General features: G+C 38.3%; 1 protein-coding gene and 1 long non-coding RNA gene across 10 annotated transcripts; one reads left to right on the top strand and one right to left on the bottom strand.

Moving 5' to 3' along the window:
• The first annotated feature begins 235 nt into the window (after positions 1–235).
• LOC104445190 lies at positions 236–3582 on the top strand. The gene is made up of 3 exons (XR_725866.3): positions 236–700; positions 2822–3016; positions 3099–3582. It is a non-coding gene; the product is annotated as an uncharacterized LOC104445190 (long non-coding RNA).
• A 3818-nt stretch (positions 3583–7400) lies between these two features.
• LOC108957935 lies at positions 7401–19069 on the bottom strand. 9 transcript variants are annotated; one of them, XM_039308147.1, is made up of 4 exons: positions 18141–19063; positions 16597–16676; positions 15864–15932; positions 15490–15761 (listed from the first exon to the last, which is right to left on the bottom strand). In XM_039308147.1, exons 1-4 carry the CDS (start codon positions 18285–18287, stop codon positions 15680–15682), a joined length of 378 nt encoding a protein of 125 aa, XP_039164081.1. In that variant the 5' UTR covers positions 18288–19063; the 3' UTR covers positions 15490–15679. The 9 variants fall into 9 exon arrangements, 1 of the variants encoding a protein (XP_039164081.1); XR_005549016.1 differs by having other exon boundaries at positions 15864–16689; positions 18141–19069; XR_005549017.1 differs by adding an exon at positions 17637–18055 and having other exon boundaries at positions 15490–16689; positions 18141–19066.
• Positions 19070–19796: the final 727 nt, after the last annotated feature.

The raw sequence follows: 19796 nt of genomic DNA on the forward strand, positions 1-19796 counted from the left end.
AAGAAAAAATATATTATTTTTAAATAAAACGATATAAAGTAAAGGGGCCGCACCGAAGAAGCCCTAGAATTTCAATTTTCATGGCAAAACCCTCCGAGCGCCGGAGGATAGGATTGTCAGGACCGAATCGAAAATAGAACCGAATTGAAAAATTCGATTTTGATTTTCGATTCGATTTTTATAAAAAGTTAATATTTTTTTATTGGTTCGGTTTTTAATAATTAATCGAACCGAACTGAACCACAAACCGGTGAATTCGGTTTTTCTCTCCCGACTCCCGTCTCCTCTCCTCTCGTGTCTCGTCTTGGTCGGTTGGAGGTGCAATGGCGACGGCGACGGCGACCCTCCGTTCCCATGTCTCCCCTCGCCCTCTTTCTTTGGTAAAGCTGCGTTTTTGGCCCTTTTTCTCGGTGCCCAGAAGCTCCGAGGGGGAAGAAAGTCGGCTCCGCTCTTCTGGGTTTTGGCTTTTGGTCGAGTCTTGGGGGCTTCGATGGTGGATGTGGTTCGACTGTCTTCATTGCGCTTCTCTTCTTCTCCTTCTTCTTCGTCTCTGACGCCGTCCTCTTCGCGCCAGCGTGGTGCCCTCTGCCCTCCTCCTCATAAGCTCCACAGGTGGTCCGATGCTTCTGCGAATTGCTCCCACGGTGGTGGCGTTGCGGGTCTTGGTTTCAGAACCCGAAAGCGATTTGCCTCTTTGAAGGTGCGATTTTTCCCTTTTCTCTTTCTGGGGAAATTCTCTCTTCTTGGAGTAAGTTATCTTGTGAGGGCTCATTTGAATGAGCTGTTTGTTGTGACGATATCTGTTTTGCACATTACCCTGGCAAGATCATGTTTCGGTTTGAATCGGATTGGTTTCTTTTTTTAGTGTTTTGGGGGACTGTTCTCTTGTGTATGATTGTCGGAGTCTGTAGCATTACATGGACTTAATGACTGACCGGCATTAATTTGGAGCAGGAAGGGCTTGTTAGGAAATGAATGAGTAGAAAGATCTCATCTTGGTTAGGATTCTCGGTGTATATCCCATATGTTGGGTCTTGCTCAATCATCCTGTACTTTGGTTGGAAATTTGGTTGCTCTGGATGGTCAAAGAAAACCAAGAAATTCCAGTAATGCATTGTCCACAGGTGCTCTGGTTTCGGTCAGTTTGTACATTGATCCTTTGAAGTGGAACAATCAGGTGATTTCCCATTTAGTGGTATCCTGAACCAATAAGAGAGAACAGCAACAGCTTAGAGCCAAAAAAATGTTTTGGAGGCATGCTGATCATGCGTTCTGCATTCTTACATACATGGGACCTTAACAATGGAATGCGAGAATAGCTTTTGCATCACTTGGTCGTGGTTCTTACTGTTAAAAGAAGTGATATTTGAACTGAGTGACCAGATTTGTTGCTTTGTGGTGATAATTCCATAATGAGCAGAGAATATGAATTGCTTCTTTGGCACAAGAATGTTTTGATGGTGTCATGGGAACTTTGTTTGTCAGAATAAACACGGTGAGTCCTGTTGATATTGGACCTGTCACTTCACTCCTGAATATTTCAACTGCACTTCATATAATTATAGAATCCACGCTCCACATCAGCTGCAACTGGCTTGAAGAAATGCAAAACTTCTTTATTGTGAACTGAATCTTGTTACACGGTTTAGTCCTTTTCAGTACTTGTATAAGCAGTTGGGTGGAGAATTTTCATTGATGACTGGTAGGAACTCTATGCAATGATTTCAAATATAATCCTTTTTTTCCTCTTTACTTTTGGCAATTTATGAGATGATTTTATATCTGATCTGATGAGTGTGACTGCTGTTTAACAAGTCATCTGCTCGTGAAGCTTGAAGTTGTTGGGCGTTGTTTGCTTCAATTGATATAGTCATATGACGAAATTGTTTCCAAAGTTAGTTTATAGAGCTCAAAAAGGAAAAGAGTGGTTCTTTTACAAAATACTTGGGGGATTGCTTGGAGATTTCATTAAAAAAAAAAAAAAACCGAAAACCAAAACCAAAAACCGAAAAACCGAAAACCGAACCGAACCGAACCGTTGACACCCCTACTTCCATTACTACTCCCTCCCTCTCTTAGGCGCGCTATGCTTGTTGAACTATTCAAAGTTCGAGATGAAACGTGGCTATATGGTTGGCAACCATCCACTGACCAAAAAAAAAAAAAGGAAAAAAAAAGAAAGAAGGAAAATGTCAGAAAAATTATTAAAAAATTGTAAAAATTATCCACATCAGCGATTTTTTTTTTATCAAAATTAGTTGGATGGATTGCATTGACAAATTCTCAAAAAAATTAGAATAAAATTGATCAAATTAAAAAGTTTAGGACTAAATTGATACTATCACAATAAGTTAAGGCCTTTCTCAGTAATTTCCCCTAATATTGTGTGTTGAACCTCTAATAGTGTCTCATTTGGCTTGAAAGGATGTCAAGCACTTTGAATAGCTAAAACTCACCTTCACTTAGGCGATGCCAAGTGGATATTGACAAGACATTTTTACCACTAAGTAGATATGAAAAGATGTAATAAGCAAACAACAACATGTTTATATATGCATTTTCATCAATAGTTGACTGGAAGATCATATTAGAAAAGAAAATTGGTTGGTTCAACTTATATGTGAGAAATTGAGGCACTTAATAACAAAAACCGACAGCAATAAAAATTATAAGAGATATGCAGGATTAGGAAAAAAATCAATAACACTTTTACATGATATCAGAACCATTTATTCCAGATTTTTTTTTTATAAGATCGAGAACTATGCTCACGGCGGTCTTATGTTCACTAACCACATTAATGTTCTAGTTTTTTCTATAGGACACAATGGTGTAACCGCTTTAGCATTGCCAGCACAGTCACAATATCCCAATTTTGGAAATGCCATGGAGGTTTCAAATGATAAAAGTGCCCATCTTGCTGCACAACAGCACATACCTATAGACCGTTGGAATGTTCCGATTTCTCCAGAAGAAAATGGTATTGCTACGGTCGAATTGCTAGTACAGTCCCATGGTATTAATTTACAATATGCAAACGATTGATTCTTTGAGCCAAATGGAGTATACAATAATTAAAAATGTTCTCCCCTCTACAGCCCCGGTGCCTCAGAATCAAGCTTCCAATCTAGTAGTACACCTCCTCTATCTGAAGGCTATCAAGTGGTGGAAGATGTACATCAACCATTTCAGATGATGGTTTGAAGAACTGGCTGGCTGGTGTGTTTAGTCAAAACCCACCATATGACGAAGGTTTTGTTAGAGGTACAAAGCAAAGGTGTTAATGGCTAGCTCAATATAAAGGCGATGATGCAGTGGGGTTTCTTCATTAGGAAGAGAAGTGTCAGAATTGTGCAATTAGATGAACCACTGATTGTAGTTCAAGCTTGATTTGAATTTTCTTACTATCAATTAGGTAAGATGATTCTCTGTTTATTGTATGATGAAATCGATGGTACATTTCCTTATATGAGGGCATATTAAGTACTTATCTGTGTTTGACCTCGTCATCATTGATAAAGTTACTTGTTTATTTATAGAACAACTTTGTTACCTTATGAAGTGACTAATTTTCTTATCAAAGAGTATCTGTCTACTTCAGATCTTTTAACATCTTTCTTCAGAAGTGCTGCGATTTTTCACATGTAAAGAATGCAACGTATACAATTCAAGGAGTGTACTTGGATTCTGCGCTCATTATGCATCGGAATTGCAACCATGCCCATCGCCCTATGTATTAAGTCATGGCAGTTTGTTGCTTATCCACATACAATAGAGCTACTTTTCGAACACACTGTTAAGACATGATATTCTCCAATTCATTCGGACGGTTGCTGAGATGATAGCAGAAGTAAATTTTAAAATGGTCCACAACAGCTATAAGTAGAAGGCTTAGCCGAAGGTGTCTGGTGCGATAGACACAAGTTGTCTTCTCCGACAGTCCTATCAATAGTAAAGCTTCTCCCTTAGTCGTACCTGTTCTCCTGGTCTTCTCTTCTTATTTTCTCGGTCCTCGAAGCTTTTTTTTTTTTTTTTTTTTTGGTAAAAGTAAGAATTATATTGACTTTAACCAAACTATACAAAAGGGGATTCCCGGCACCAGCAACATACACTCAAAATGACAAATAATCAGAGCGAGTGGATGGGTGCCAAGAAAGAAACAAAAAGAGGCCAAAACAGTGGCAACAAACAGCAAAAGCAGCAAGAACCAGCCAACACGGCGGCACGAACCAGCCAAAAAACAGCAACAAGTCAGCCAACCAGCGGCACCACAAAAGAAAGGAGAAAGGAGACCAGGCAGCATCCGGCAGCAACCCTCAGCAACCTTCGAAGACTGAACTGGCCCCAACTTCGCATCTTCCTGCCAAACGCAAACGCTACCGGTCCTCGAAGCTTTTAACTGCAATTTCTCCAAAACGAGCTTGTGTAAAACGACTCCCGGAATTTCAAGTTTACATGGGATTTGCACTGGCAGTGAACCTGATAACAATCATTTATTTTGTTGGTAATGTTATGTTCCCATCTTATAATTAATGTTAAATGTCACTATTTCTGCACTTGCATTGGGAAGAATACATTGAACACGTAAAGATTTGGAAGGGCTACAAATAAAGGAGGATTTAATTTTAGAGTAAATTCAACTAAGGTTCACATAAAGGTATCATCACAACAAATAATAAACCAAAGAAAAGAAGTATCACAAATGCACATGTTACATTCATACGTACTTTCTCCTGGAGATTGGCAATAATTTCAAGAGAAACAATAATACAATTAAACAATTTTAGATTCTTGAATGTACATCATTGAATTAAAAGACCCCTTGATGCTCTTTATTAAGGATACCAAGTCCATTAATGATATTGTATACAAAATCTCATGATCTAAACCTACCATCTATTTGAGGACTCCAAATATCTGAGATTGGAATATAGCCTATGTTCTTTATTGTCACCTTGAAACCATATATCTGGCTAGTCAAATGTAGACTTCGTTAGTCAAGTACACTGCCCGAACCATTCAACCCAAAGTATAGATAATTCAAACCAAACATTTGGTTCTCTTACACATGAAAATAATGAATATGTATAGATGAAGCAAAAGCTTGGCACTATCAAGCACGTCTCAGAGCTTACAGCAATGCCATGAAGACAGTTACCACCGGATAGAAGCCATGGCTCAGCATCTTTCGGTCAATTCTATCTAACTCAATAGATAAATAGTTACCTTTTACTCCATCTTTCTCTTTGACAAATGCCTGCCTAGCAGAAAAGGCACATGGCAGGTATAGATTAAGACTCTCCAAGAAGGGTGGAGTCGAAGAGCTTCAGTCAGAAAGCCCACATGCATTGCTTCTCACACAGTGTCTGCAGCTTCAAGTATTAGAGGTCCACCAACAGGAGCAACACCAGCATAACCACCACAAATTCTTGAACAGACAACCATTCTTAATCAGAGATTTCTTCTTCATCCTCGTCCAGTATGTAGACCAGGGCCTACGTTCTCATGGCTAAAACACAAGCCACGCCTGTACTTGCCGTCGCCAAAAGAAACATTGACTTGATTTCTGTCCAGTGTTCCTTGAATATATGGCCATAACTAACGTGATGTTTAGATACCTTTGTTGGGTAAAAGTATAAATGCAACACCTGCATTATGCTAAAACACGGGCGAGAAGCAAGCCTTGTGTGCCTAAATAGGCTATGTCATGCATGTAAACCAGGAATGCTCAACAGTATCTTGCTATCATGATAGTATCGATCATCATGAACTTGTAAATAGTGGTTCTCAGTCAGTAACTCAAACTGCTATGCACCTACCATAAGAGAATGATTATTCTTTCTGTATTTGTCTGGCGACTATAGATTCACCCTTTTCACACTTTGTCCTCTCAATTGATTTGAAATTTAGGGAAAACCTAATATTTTAGTATTTTACTTCTTCAACCGAAAAAATATTTTCTTTGGAGCATACTTTTGCACTTCTTCAATCTGTAGGAACAAACACGAAGTGGTCCATTAAAGGCGCACAATGTACCTATGCCAGTCACATTTACACTCTAAGAGTAGGTTCTAAGTGGACATGTAGTAAGGAGCATGGACAAGATTAATTCAATTCCAACACCCAACCAACGAGATAAATTTGTTACCAAACCCAAAGCCAACTCCAACACTTCTTCAATTTTTTTTAGGGTCCAAAATTGGTCGACACACGGTTGGAACACTTGTTAATTACAAGAAGTTGGAGTTCCAAACCCAAAGCCAACTCCAACACTTCTCCTTCAATTTTTTTTAAGGTCCAAAATTGGTCCAGACTTTTTGATAGGTTTGCTAGGTACCAGTTGACAAGGACACCTAGTTATTGGTTAAACAGGGTTAATACCACCCTTTTGGCACGAGAGCGGCATATGACACCGTTGATTGGCATTTCCTCGAAAGTCTTGAGCAATACTATTTCTGTTCTTTCCTAGCTGGGAAATTTAACACTAGTGATGGAGGTATTTTCTAGGATTCTTGACAAGCCTTTAGGTTCCCCATCCAACATTTGCCTTCTATTAAGATTCTCAAAGCACTTCCTAAAATTTTGAAAAGAACAGAGTCAAATGGATCCACTCAACTTTCTTAAAGAGAGTTTTGGGTGGTGAAGAAGCCGAATATGCTAGGTTTTTCCTTTTGCCATCAATTTCTTAAATTGTGAATTGACATGATCGACATTCTCTTCGGGATAGAACTCGTGGATACCATGAGTAAGAAATCAATATGCAAGCTTCGAATCCATGAGTTACCTTCAATTGGTATAACTCTCAGTTATTTGTACAAGTGGTTCCTGCAATATGCACAAATGGAAGGTCACTCTTAGTTATTTGTACAAGTGGTTCCCGCAAGATCATCAAGATCATCATTCTGGCATCTCCCAAGCCTTCACAAATATCATTCATCTTATTTAGCAACATAGCACTTTGATCTTCCTGTTTACAACAGAATGTATTAGCCACATTTGCAAATTTGGGCTTTAAAATATGATATATTGAGCTTTTACCTCAAATAGAGCCAAATCCACAAAACAATGACCAGGAGGGATGCACAACAAGATCCTTCCAAAGGTCTTCCCTGCTTCACATTCATTCGTCACTGCCCTCACTACCGCTATACAATTTGTTACATCTACAAAAGAATTGTCAAGTATTTGGAAGGAAATAAAATCTGAAGCAAATTCAAAGTCATCCTGCAGAGCCAGACAGAGAATGATTAGCATGAAAAAGCATTTGTACTGTGCACATGTGGATCTCTGGATAATATATGTAGTTTCAGATTAAAGGTATATATGTCATTCTAAGCACCCCTTATCATTCTTATCCAAAAATAGTTCAACTTCATGTCTAAAATTTAGTAATTTAGTATCACTAAAGACATGATACCACACATTATGAGAGAAAGGCAAGATATTACAATGTTTGCAAACAGAAGATATCTAGAAAGGTAGAGAAATCACAAGAAAGATTGTAACCGGCATACCGGCTTCACGACTTATGAGAGCACCCTTATGAATTGCTCAACCTTTACACGCAGCATTCCAGCATTTTCTACTGCATTATCCACCAGTGTCTCATCCAAACCAATACCTAGGTAATGAGAACACCATCTTGAAAGACCCCTGAGCTCACCCATTCTAAAGCCAATAATTTCTACAGCAGGCTGCTAAGTAAATAACAATACTTGAGTATCTTAACCCCATATGTCAAATATCATCTCTTATTGAGAAAACTGACACACACTCGTGAGGGATAAAAATAGCATTTATCTGCTGAACCATCAAAGTTAAAAGTTTACAAAAGAAAAGGTTTTACACAATAAATGGTCAATACAAGCCATCTTCATCTTCTGCACACTGTGTTTGAACTAAACGACATACTCTAAAGTCTGACAATTAAAAGTTATGCTGGAAAATTCATTAAAGAAATGGAGCCTAGTTTGCTATCCAATTCATGCAAGCAGGATAGAAGTTTGGAATGTTCATGCGAATTATCAAGTCCTGCCCAAAGTCGCTGTGAGAGAGAGGGGGGGCATTTATGTGATAGTTGTGAGCTGTAAGCACAATATTGATAGGAAATGCTAGTGTGTTCAAGGAGACAGCCCCTAGCCCTTCTGCTGTTAGCTTGGGTAAGGTTAACTTCTTTACAATATTCAAATATCAAACCGCATCTCTATCCAACAGCTTTGAGAAGGGTAACTTCTTTACAACATTCAAATATCAAACCGCATCTCTAGAGGAGGTACTTGATTCACCTCCCTGCTACCAATTTACCTCTCCAACTATCAAATGTTCACACTTCAATCTAAAGCAAAGTCCCAGCTTACAAAAGAGCATTTAAACAGTAAGCCACATCTTTATTTCATAGCTTAATCTTTTTATCACTTGTCAATTTTTCCACAAAATTCTACAGCGTCGTGAATGCACATTTTGAATAGACAAAAGGAGAAAGCAGCCCTAAAGCATTGATTGGCAGTACCATGGAGTTAAAGAGAGTTCATACGCCTTGGCAAGAAAGAAATAAGCAGGCTTTTAAAAATGAGGAAAGCTCTATAGGTGCTGTAAAAGATATTTGGTTTACCACCTTATTTTTTTCACATTGTGGTGCCAGTTCTTTGGACACCAAGTTTTTTTTTTTTAATTTTTAAGGTAAACATGAGCTTATAGGTGGTAATTAGTAAATAGGAGGCATCCCCTTGGTGCTTTTTAATAGACTTACTGATCAAAAAGTAAAACAGAAGAGTATAACCTTAAAATACGTAACTAGAAACATCATTTCTCACTTTAGTAGTAATCAAGAAAAATATGCAGCATGCACATGAGAGTCACAGTACCCAGGAGAAGCACAAGATCTGATCTAATTAACAACAGCCCTATAGTGTGCATGTACATGTGTGCACACCTGTGTAAGCACACGATCACATGCATGTGCACGCCGAAGCACATGTTCACAACACACAAAAAAGCCCATAGAGATGGAGAGAGATCTGGCAGGGGAATAAACTAGCAATATATTTTCTCTAGATAACAAAGGATTTTGTTGAGAGAAAAAGTTCCAGTACATCAATATATAAGATAACAAAACAAAAGAAAAACAAACAAAAATGAAGCATTAGAAGTACAGAATCAGAACATGATTCTGAAAGCCGGTTAAAAGGTACCAACACGGAAGCAACCAAAGATTCCAAACCCTACATTTTGTTGCTTTCTTTCCTAAGGCATCCCATGAGACAAAGGTGCGGCACTTAAGAACTTCTTAGAAATTGATCCTCCTAATTAGGCATGCCAACGGTTAAGAAACTGGATGGCATGTTTTGGCAAGAACCAAACCACCTTAGACAAGCCAAAGATTTGATGTAAAAGCTTGGAAGCAAAGTCAGAAAGAAGAAATAGATGATCAACATTTTCCTTTAAAAGTTTTCACACAACTCCATTCTATGAAAAAGCAAACTCCGTTTCCTGAGATTCTCAATTGTAAGAATCTCATTCCAATTTGGTGTGCATTTATTACGAAACTTACACTCCCAAGTAATAGAATTTGATTCTCACATATTGGCGTTGTATGTGTAAGCATTTGGGTGAAATGTCAAGGAACAAGGAAGCTTTGGTTGCAGATTGTTATCATTTAAACAACGAAATGATCATTTGCGACATTGACTTTGTGGGCCAAGCCCAAGATTAGAGTTTGAAGCTTTTGCCTGCCTTCTTTTGTGTCTTGCATAATTCAAAGATTTCTGATGCTTTTAAGGATGCTTTTGCCTGTAACAAGGGAAGAGATGGAATCTTTTCTGTAAAGTCTTACTACAAGCTGCTCGATAGGGAGATTTGTGAATAGAACATATTTTCACTAGAAATTGATTTGGAAAGTGAGGATTCCAATAGAGTTTCTCTTTTTGCTTGGGAAGCAACCTAGGAACAAATCCTTACTTTAGAAATGAGGCAAAGAACTAGTTAATAGGTGTCTCCTCAGCAAGAGGAGACAGTGCATGCGGCATCTCCTCCTTCATTTTGTTCTTGGACAAGAATGGTTTGGACAGTTTCCTATGCATACACCATGTTATCTTGGGTTATCAGACGTTTTATTGAGCAAGAACTTTGGGCATGGTAGGGCATTCGTTTACAGCACAACAATTAGGATTAACTCAATTCCCGTGTCTTTTGTCTGATTTGGAAGGAGCGGAACAAGATAGCTTCCAATGGAGAGAAATCTTCCATTCTATTTTATTGAAATTTGGCTTAAAGTCACACACTTTTGGTGTAGTGCAAACTTGCATATAGATGTAAATGCCTTGGTTGATTAGTTAGTGATTTATCTGGTATTTGAGCCCCCTTTCGGTTTTGGGAGTTGATTTGTATATGGCTTTAGTTTTTTGGGCTCCTTTTGTATATGGGTTGCACCCCCTTGGTGCCCTACAGGTGAACTATATAATCTATAAAAAGAAACTTAACACTTTCCTGAGGATTTTAAGTTATTTAAATTACCCTTTGTTCCAACACATGTTATCTCATCATATAGTTTCAAGTACCAACATCAACATCTCACATATGATTTTGTGCTAATCGGCATAACCATCAACCACATGGGCAAAAACACTCTATTAACTCACAATTGTAATTCCTTTTGCGAGTAAGATCATTGTGATAAAAGGGTGTCACTACTACTGAAAGTCAAGATCAAAAAAGTTCAAGAGAAACTTTGGATCCAAAGAGCTACCAACACACTACCAAAAAAGGAGCAATACTAGGGACTAAGAGAAGTATACAAAACTGATTTGAAGAAGAAAAATGCGAGTATAATGCATAAGAAGGTCACAAACAGCTAATACGAATCTATCTGGCATGCAACTTAGTAAAAGCAATTTCAATACTAAGGCTTAACATACTCATCATTATTTTGCCAAAAAAGAGGTGGTACATCAAAAATCGTGATCTAAAGATATGCTGCAAAATAATAATATAAAATAATCAATTCTCACATCTAAGTGCTAAACAAATGATTGCGAACAGGGGCTCTCATAACCGTTGTTAAAATTCACATATTAGATCCATGTAGGCTCAATTCACTGTCATCCGAGCACCCACCAGCTAGTTTTCTGCTCATTTTCTTCAAATTTCTGAGTTTTCATTCTCATCCTTAGCTTGTTGACCTTAAACTAACACAGGAAAGAAGAGTTTCAGTTACTACATTGAGTTCAATGAGTGGAATTTGGTAATATAAACAAGTCTAACTTCCCCTAGGCTCTAATAGTAATATCAGTAGGTAAAAAGAGTTGAATATGATTCTCTGGTACAAAAATTGACTCTCGCAATTAAGAGGGGATATATGCTAAGATCGAAACGGGCAGTAAACTCTTTCCTTTAAAATTGAGAACATATCTCTACGCCTGCTAATTATAATGTGAATGTATAAACATTCTATATCTAAATCTCCATGTACAGTACACTTAAAGCTCAAACTTAGATCAAGTTCAAGTTTCAAACCAATGATTAATGACCAACAATTTTCATTATACGTATATAGGAGAGATTCCCAACTTGTTGAATCAGACTCAAATCAGATTTTACTTTGCCCTTTCCATCCACTTAATGTTGACAATTCATATCATTGCATATGATATGTTCATATGAAGAATCAACATCAGGATGTTCTGAAGAATATGGCATGTCTCCAGATGTGCAAAGCATAATTTACTGTAACAAATTCCTATCTTTGTCTAATCACCTCCAAGACTGTTCTCTGAGATGCACGAAACTTAATTATTTGGGAAAAAGGCCAAATGCAAAGATAATAACCCACACCTGCAGATGATTGAGGACAACCAGCTGAAGTTCTTTTCCAGCACCACAAACAATTTTTGGTACAAACTGCATACCCTATCATTGAACAAACTAGCAGACTAAGATTATAAAAGCCAACCAAAAAAGCCAGAGTCCTATAGCATCATCATAGCTTCAAAAATCAGCCATACCACTTCACCCAAAGAATTAACAAGAAACTGATGGACTGCAGGTCTGGTCCTAGCACCACCAAGAAGACTAAAAAATTCCTCCTGAGAAGAAGAATCAAGACCTAGATAAGAAGACGAAAACACTTAAATGAAGAAATTTGAAACGCCATCTACTGCTTTGTGTTAACCGTACCACTTGCCATAGTCAGTAACAATGTCTGACAGGAAATCAAACTTCTCATGAAATATGTTAATGGCATCAGCCCACTGCTCATGCATGACTGATAATGATGTCCGGATGATATGAAGTAAATCTTCAATGTTCAAAGCCTGTTGAGCAACTTGATGAAGTTTATTCTTTTTCTGCAGACTTAAAAAGGAGGCATTAAGATTCTCAAAAGTTCGTTCTGATTTCAATTTGAGAATTAAAACAGACCAGAAAATGTGTTTGGTAACACTCCAAAAGCACTTGATGAATAAAAGGAAAACTATTCTCAAAATCAAACTCACAAACTTAAGATGACTTTTTAGTATTCTCATTCCAAATGCAAACATGGAGATTTGGAATAACTAAGCCTGTTTTTTGAATGTGATGTAAGCCGAGCATATTCTCACAATTTCCATTGCTAATGACATATATCATTTTCACTAAACAAATATTTTGTTAAAAAAACATCGAAAACAATTTCTATGAAAATGGAAACTAAAGGCGTTTTCTAAAACTAAGCAGGCCTTCAACAGTTGAGAACAAAAGTGACGCATGAATCATGCGACGATGTTTAAAATTTTGCAACAAATTTGCCTCGCAACTTTCAACATCTGAACTTAACAGATTGCTAGAGGCTTTTTACTGAAAGATAGTATGAAAATTACAGGTTGGCTTCAAAGCATGAGGCATCGTGTTGTTCAGCTTATGGGGACTCTCGAAAGTCAACTCAAGCATTAAAAATTATCAGCAGGAAAGTTCTTCCATCATGTAAATTTCAAAGTTATTTCTAAGAAAACTGCCCCAAAATTGCTCTACTTTTACTTTTTATTTCTTTTTGAAGGATGATGATAATATCCTGAGTTAATAAGCGTTTTACTTTCCTTATGACCATACAAAGTTAGATACCACCAAAACAAATATCAGTGCACATGAACAACCTTAATATAATCGTAACATCAAGTACAATCACCACCACATAAACTAGAACATAATCTAGATTTCCACGCTTATCACCTTCTTTCACTCTTGGTTTTCCCTGTAAAAGACCAACTCCTCAGTTCGACATCATCTTCTCATATAAGACTTCCAAGCACTTCACACACTAAATAGAACAAAGAAAGAGCTTTCTCGATTCGAAGCAATTACCAGGAGAGACGGCCGACCGACCGCCTTCGAAGTCATCCGTGACCATGGCCAGCAAACCCTTCTCCGGATTCCACTCCGCGATCTCCAGAAAGAACGGCCAAATGGGGATCGGAAACTAAGAAGCCAAAGCGAGCCGTCGGAACTGAAGCTGAAACGGAAGCGCGCGCCGTTGGAACAGAGCTGGAACAGAGCTGGTACGCTCCGTCTGATAATCGGAGGAAGGGGGCGGGAGCGGATCTTTTTCTTTTTATTTTTTTTTGAAGAAATTGAAAATCGAAATGTCCTTTTCGTTTTCCCTCTCTTGCTTCTTTTAAGGACGTGTTTAACGTTGGAATATGAATCTTTTGAATTTTTATTTCTTGACAAAAAATCTTGTGAATTAATAGGTTAATTTTCACAATTACAGCCCAATGCAAAACAGAGGAAACCCTCATTCGACTCTATTCCTCTATCGATTTCGTTTCATTTTCCTGTTTCATTTTTATATTCCGTACTTCTCATTTTCTTGTGTCAAAGAGGTTGTAAGTTCTTTAAAATGCGCATGATTGTCTACTGGTCTATCGGCCAGTCCCGAAAAGCACCAGACTTTGTTATCATCTTCGTTGTTCCGGTGCAAGAAAGTTTACAATGCCTGATACTGCAAAGATTGATCGAATCAATGGTCAGTCATCTTCGGAGAGTACCCAATGATTTGTTCTTTGAAATTCCTTACAAGAACAGTGGGAATCAAGGAGTTTCCTTTCACGTTTGTCTCCATTTTTGCTAAGCAAATGAATATTGATGAGACTGAAGCATATGCTACGAATACGTCACCTTATACTTCATGTTCATTCATTTTTTGCATTGCTTATACCTGGTTGAAACTTTTGATAATTGTTCTACAAATTATCCAGAAATAAAATTGCAAAAATTCTCAAAACGAACAAAAGGGCAAAAAAAAAGTTCCTGGCAGAACAGCACAGCAACCCGAAAAAAGAAAAGAAAAAGAAGATGAAAAAATGAAGGAGAAAAGCAGCTCATTGAAAAAAATCGTCAATTTTAGGCATTTCTTTTACGAAATGTTATTGCTTTTTACAAACTTCTCTTTTTGTTGCGAAAAAGAATTTTGATCAAGTGGGTTCTACTGTTATAGACAAAAACGATGTGCTCTTGCACACTAACGTGCGTCGTCACTAATTAATAAAAAAGAAGAAGAGGAAAATCTATAAGTTAAAGCACCAATCGAGTGGTCTGCCCATTTGTGTTTTGATCTTCGGACTACATGTAGCTCGCATGTACGCTTGTGCGTTGAGATCATATGAGGTTCCCGATGGATCAAATCACTGCATTTTTTTATCTATTGGTAAGTGTTATACATCTCTATAGCTCTAGATTTTTGATTGAACAAATAAAGCCTAGATCCATTCCAGAATAGTGATCTATATTGAATTGCCAACTAAAATCATTCACGGAAAAAGCAAATGATTTGAAATAATTTTTTTCAAATTATATTTGCTTATCCGGTTATAAAAATGAATGAACACGAGACATCCTTGTCAAGCACGAAAACATTTGGATAATTGAGACATATTTCATTGGTCGATTATTTCAAATAATATAAGTGATCATTTTTAGAAAGATATTTTTCAAATCATTTATCTTTTCGTGGAACAAAAGGAGCCTTATTTCACATAATCTATAAATAATGTCATATATGGTATGATGTGTTCAAGTTTGTCCAAGAAACAATATTGTTTAATTTGGGCCCACATGTTCAATGGTAATCTCGTCGCACACCCCAACAAAACAAAATGCCCTAACGGGAGGACTCATGGGACATCGCATCAATGCGAATGTGGTGGTGGATTCAGTTGTTGAAATTGTAATTTGGAAAAAAGCAATGTGATTATTCTCATTTACTTTTGAATTTTAAAAAATATGCTAATTAATTATTCAAATCAGCATCTCACAAAAGCGCACATTCACGCATGCTTAACATGTCGAAACGATAGGCCAAGCCCGAAAATATGGCCAAGCCATTTGCCATCACCACCCAACTTCCAGCTCACTAAGTCATTTGCCATCATTCGCCCAAAATCCAACCCCTTTCCATGCACCTTTTTTTTTCCCCAATTTGTGATGATTACGTATCAAACTTTAATGTACATGATCATTCTCTAGTCAAGTGGCCAATGTCATTCATGTCTATTTTTATCCTCATGACACTTTTGGATGGATCACTAAGTCTTGTTACCAATAAATGTGCAGGCCATATTTGATCTGGCCATTCTTCATATCTGCAATGCAGAGGAATTCTGCCCAAAGCAAAACTTCATGTGTTTGGCTCGGCATCTGAAGAGCATGGAGATCATTGGTTTATAGCTTGTTCCTTCAATGGTGACGGATGTAAGCTCACCATGCCAATGCTGCTTTTACCAAGAGACGCACTCCTACTAGAGAAGATGGTCATTAACATCAAGACCAATGGAAGACGTCAATTGAAATCTCTCAAATCTTTGCCACAGCTGGTTCTGCCCTAGATGCGATCTTACCAGTAAAGTCTTGCTGCAAACTGCCCAATAGGGAGGAAGTGGGTGGACAAGAATGGTTTGGACAGTTTCCTATGCTTGCACCAAATTATCTTTGAGTTATTGGAGCTTTTATGAAGCAAGAAACTTAGTATTCTTGCCATTGGCATGCTTTTAAAGAAAGAAAAAAGACAACCCGAAAGCTCAACATTGAACTAAATGAGCTACATCAATTTTCATAACAAATTTTTTCCTATCAATCATGTTCAAAATTTGGGAAGTAAGGCAAACATCATAACAGTACACATTATATCTGACAGGGATATTGGTAGCTTGACATGGGATTTCTTTGGGCTACTAGATCATCTAAAGCTAGGGAATCTATATCTTTTTGGCAGCCTTCAATCCATTATCTCAATCTAGGAACGAATCTTATTGTTCGGCTTTGGAACCTCGAGGTGGAGTGTAACCATGAAAGCATACGTCAAGCAAGGATCACAAGTGTACAAGTATCAACAACTTATCTCAACAGAAACCACTCAAGGATTGGTTCAAGAAGCACTCAACAACATGCTTTCCATATCAAGAAGGCAAAATGATGCATGCAACATTCAGATGTTTCTGGAGAAAATATAACTCCTCTCTAAATTTTTCCAGTGAGAATAGATTACAAAAACTACCAAGGCTAGGCATCTGATCCCAAGCTCTTATGAATTTGAATTACCAAAAGATAAAGTCATACGAGAACTTAACATACTTGGATGCAGCTCCGCCTATCCTCCTAGACCTTTTGCTTTCTCCAACTCCTCCCTCCATGTATACATGTATGCAGCATAGCTTGAGATATATCCTATTCACAAGTAAGTTAAATTCCCAACAACAAACTTGATTAATCAAAATGATGTGACACAATGCCCCTTTGTAATCAGAAGAAGATAAATTAACTTCAAGTAATACAAAATGTGCGAAACTTTCCAGACTAGACTCTACATTTTAACAATACAGAATGTGAGAAATCCTTGTAGGGAATGCTCAATCTGTACAAGAAGAGGAAGAAGAGGAGCCAGAAATAACATTACGCTCAATCAGGACAAGAAGAGGAAGAGCAGAGCCAAAAGTAATATTACATCGTGAGAGTCACTAACAGAAATTAAAGGAAAACTATATAGATGCCCGATGGCATTGAGATCGTATTTTGCAGGGGTTAAACCTGCCAACTCCAAGTGGGCATCAAGCATTTCTACATTGGACATAACTAGTCTATCTAGCATAAACGACATCCCCTCCAATTCAAGTTCTTTATCTTCATGAACACTTTGACTGGTGTACCAAAAAGGGCAAAAAGATGGCAATACGGGAGTAGGGTATACTTCCGGTTGGTCTAGATGATTGTCAGTTATGTTATGAAAATCTCCAAAGGCACCAATCTTGTCTAGAAGTTGATAGAAATCTATCGCACCTGTAAATTAAAATCCCTTCATTCAACTAGTATCAGCTTGGGATTCTTTAATTGCAACTATGTCATCTCCAAATTTTCCCTCCCATTACCATCATTCACTCTTCATTTTTGTGTAAAACACCAACTCCTTAGTTTGATGTCATGTTCTCATTTAGAATTCCAAGCACTTAACCTCTATATTCACCAACTCTCCATCAAATGCGATTTGAACTGGATTGGCAATTGAAGTGATTTATTTGGGGAAAAGGACCGTAGCACATTTAACGAAAAGCAAATGGGAATAAGGCCAACGCGCATGCAGAGTCAGAACTTGCAATTGGGCAAAGAAAATGGCACACCTTGTACCTCTGCCGCAAGTGATAAAACCTAAGCACATTCAAAAATTGAAAGGCAAAAGAATAAGATAATTTACTCTTCCTTCCAAATACAGTTTAAAAAACCCAGCAAGTTTATGCTTTGAGAACACTTTTGGTTCCCACCTATATGACAAATTGAGTACTAACTCTAGTCAACAACTGCTTCTTCAGTCTTTAAAAAATAGGACACAGCAACTTTTCATTAATAATTTACTATGATCTTTGGAATGATGGTTATGCACTACTGAGCAGGAAAAAGAATGACCCTAAACCAGCTGCCTTTTCTTTGGTTTTTCAGTAGTTATTCTAAAGGCACGATGTGTATTTGCACCAGTGGTCATCAGGCAGAGTAGCAAACGATGCAAACCAGATTCCTTGTGCTGAAGTTTGGAATGAATTTCCTTAACTCGAGGAAGAGGGAACAATGAATTATCCATAAGTATGAACCAAACGAGTTAAATTTGAAATCAAAAACAATCTGCTCACCTGAAGGCACCAACTACCAATCAAAAGCTTAGACGCGTTCTGCAGCTTCTGAAGCAGTCCCTCAACCAGGTTGCAATACCCTCTGTAAGACTTGAACCGATTTTGAACAAAACAATCAGATGGCCTTCCAAAATCCTCACCTCTCATAGAAAAGTTGGACTCTGCTTCAATCAAGGATCGAGACTTCCGTTACCAGCTACCTCATCATACCAGAAAATCCTCTCAAGCAGCAACAGAGGACTTGAAATCTCCAAGGGGAAACCCTCATCAAGTGCATCCCGAAAGCAGCCATTGACCGCAATTTCCCTCAAAGTTCTCGAACAAAGCTTGATGGTTCGCTTTAAACCGTAGCATCCTTCCAAACTAAGGTCCTCGAGAACAGGGCTGCCATTCGACATCTCATGCATCACCTCCGAGTCACAGACGGACAGGGACCTAAGAGCCCTGAGTGCAGGTTCACCAACAAAGAGCATCCATAAAAGGAGCCGCGGTACTGCGAAATTGCCGGCCATCTCGCACAACCTCTTAGTCGCATCGACTGAGAGGTCCTCGACACGGCGGTCGACAGCAAAGCGAAGCCACGGACTGAGCTCAGGCGCGCAACGGTCGAGAAAATCGGCGTCGATGTGGAACTTCCTCACCTTGGGCGACGCCTGAGGATCAAGACGCCGTCCACGGACGGGGAGGAGTTCCGCCAGGGGAAGGAGAAGACGAGGTCCGGGGGCGGCGGTCCAGACGGATCGCCACCGCTTCGACAAAAACGCACGTGCGGACAATGTGGGGATCGACGATCGAACGGAGGAACCGGAAGGAGAGCCTCCTCCGATTTGAGGGTTCATTTCACTCGGACTTAAGTTTCTGGCTTCCGGTATAGAGACACGTGTCGCTCGATGGAGAGGCAACCACTTTCCCGCGCTTTTTAATGCATCTACGAGCCCATGATGGGCCTCGCGCGTCTTGAATTGCCGAGTACCGAACATTGATTTTTTTAATCCAAGCTTGTCCGACATCTGAAAAAATCGTCATTCATATAATAATCGAGTATGAACAAGATCGGGTAGGCGAACATAAGCGAGCTTGAGCCCGTGAAATGAAATGTTTGCTTGATTCCGCTTGATTTGTGATATCACACTCGAGGGCTCCACTTATGTAGTTATAGATATAAATAACTAGCGAAACTTTACAAATATCAATAAAAAAACAGATAAAATAAAAATTAATCATAACTAACTTTTATGAGATAATTCTTTAGCTTAAATTACATTCATGATCAAGTATGATATTTCATGAGCTTGAAAAATTGTCGATGAATGCTTCAATATCTTGAATTACATTGGCTTGAATGCAAGAAATGACAACCCAAGCAATTCATAAATCTCACCACTCTCATGGACATGTTGTTCTCTTATTTTCAAATTGGCTGAAAAGAATGCAACCAGAGAAACTTTCATCACATCACCATCCTCCCAAATGCAAGGCTACTGGCATACACATTTTGTGTCTCCATTTAGATGGCGACTCCATGATTCTACTAATTAAGGTTATTGAGCTTATGGCTCGAGTTCTAGCGAAATCGATTTATGTCGAAGCCCAAAAATTAAATAAGTTAGAGACGCGTTAGGAGGTATTGTGGGTCTTTGGTGGAGCTATGTGGAG

The sequence above is a fragment of the Eucalyptus grandis genome, chromosome 3 (assembly GCF_016545825.1).
Source record: "Eucalyptus grandis isolate ANBG69807.140 chromosome 3, ASM1654582v1, whole genome shotgun sequence".
Lineage (NCBI taxonomy): Eukaryota > Viridiplantae > Streptophyta > Magnoliopsida > Myrtales > Myrtaceae > Eucalyptus > Eucalyptus grandis.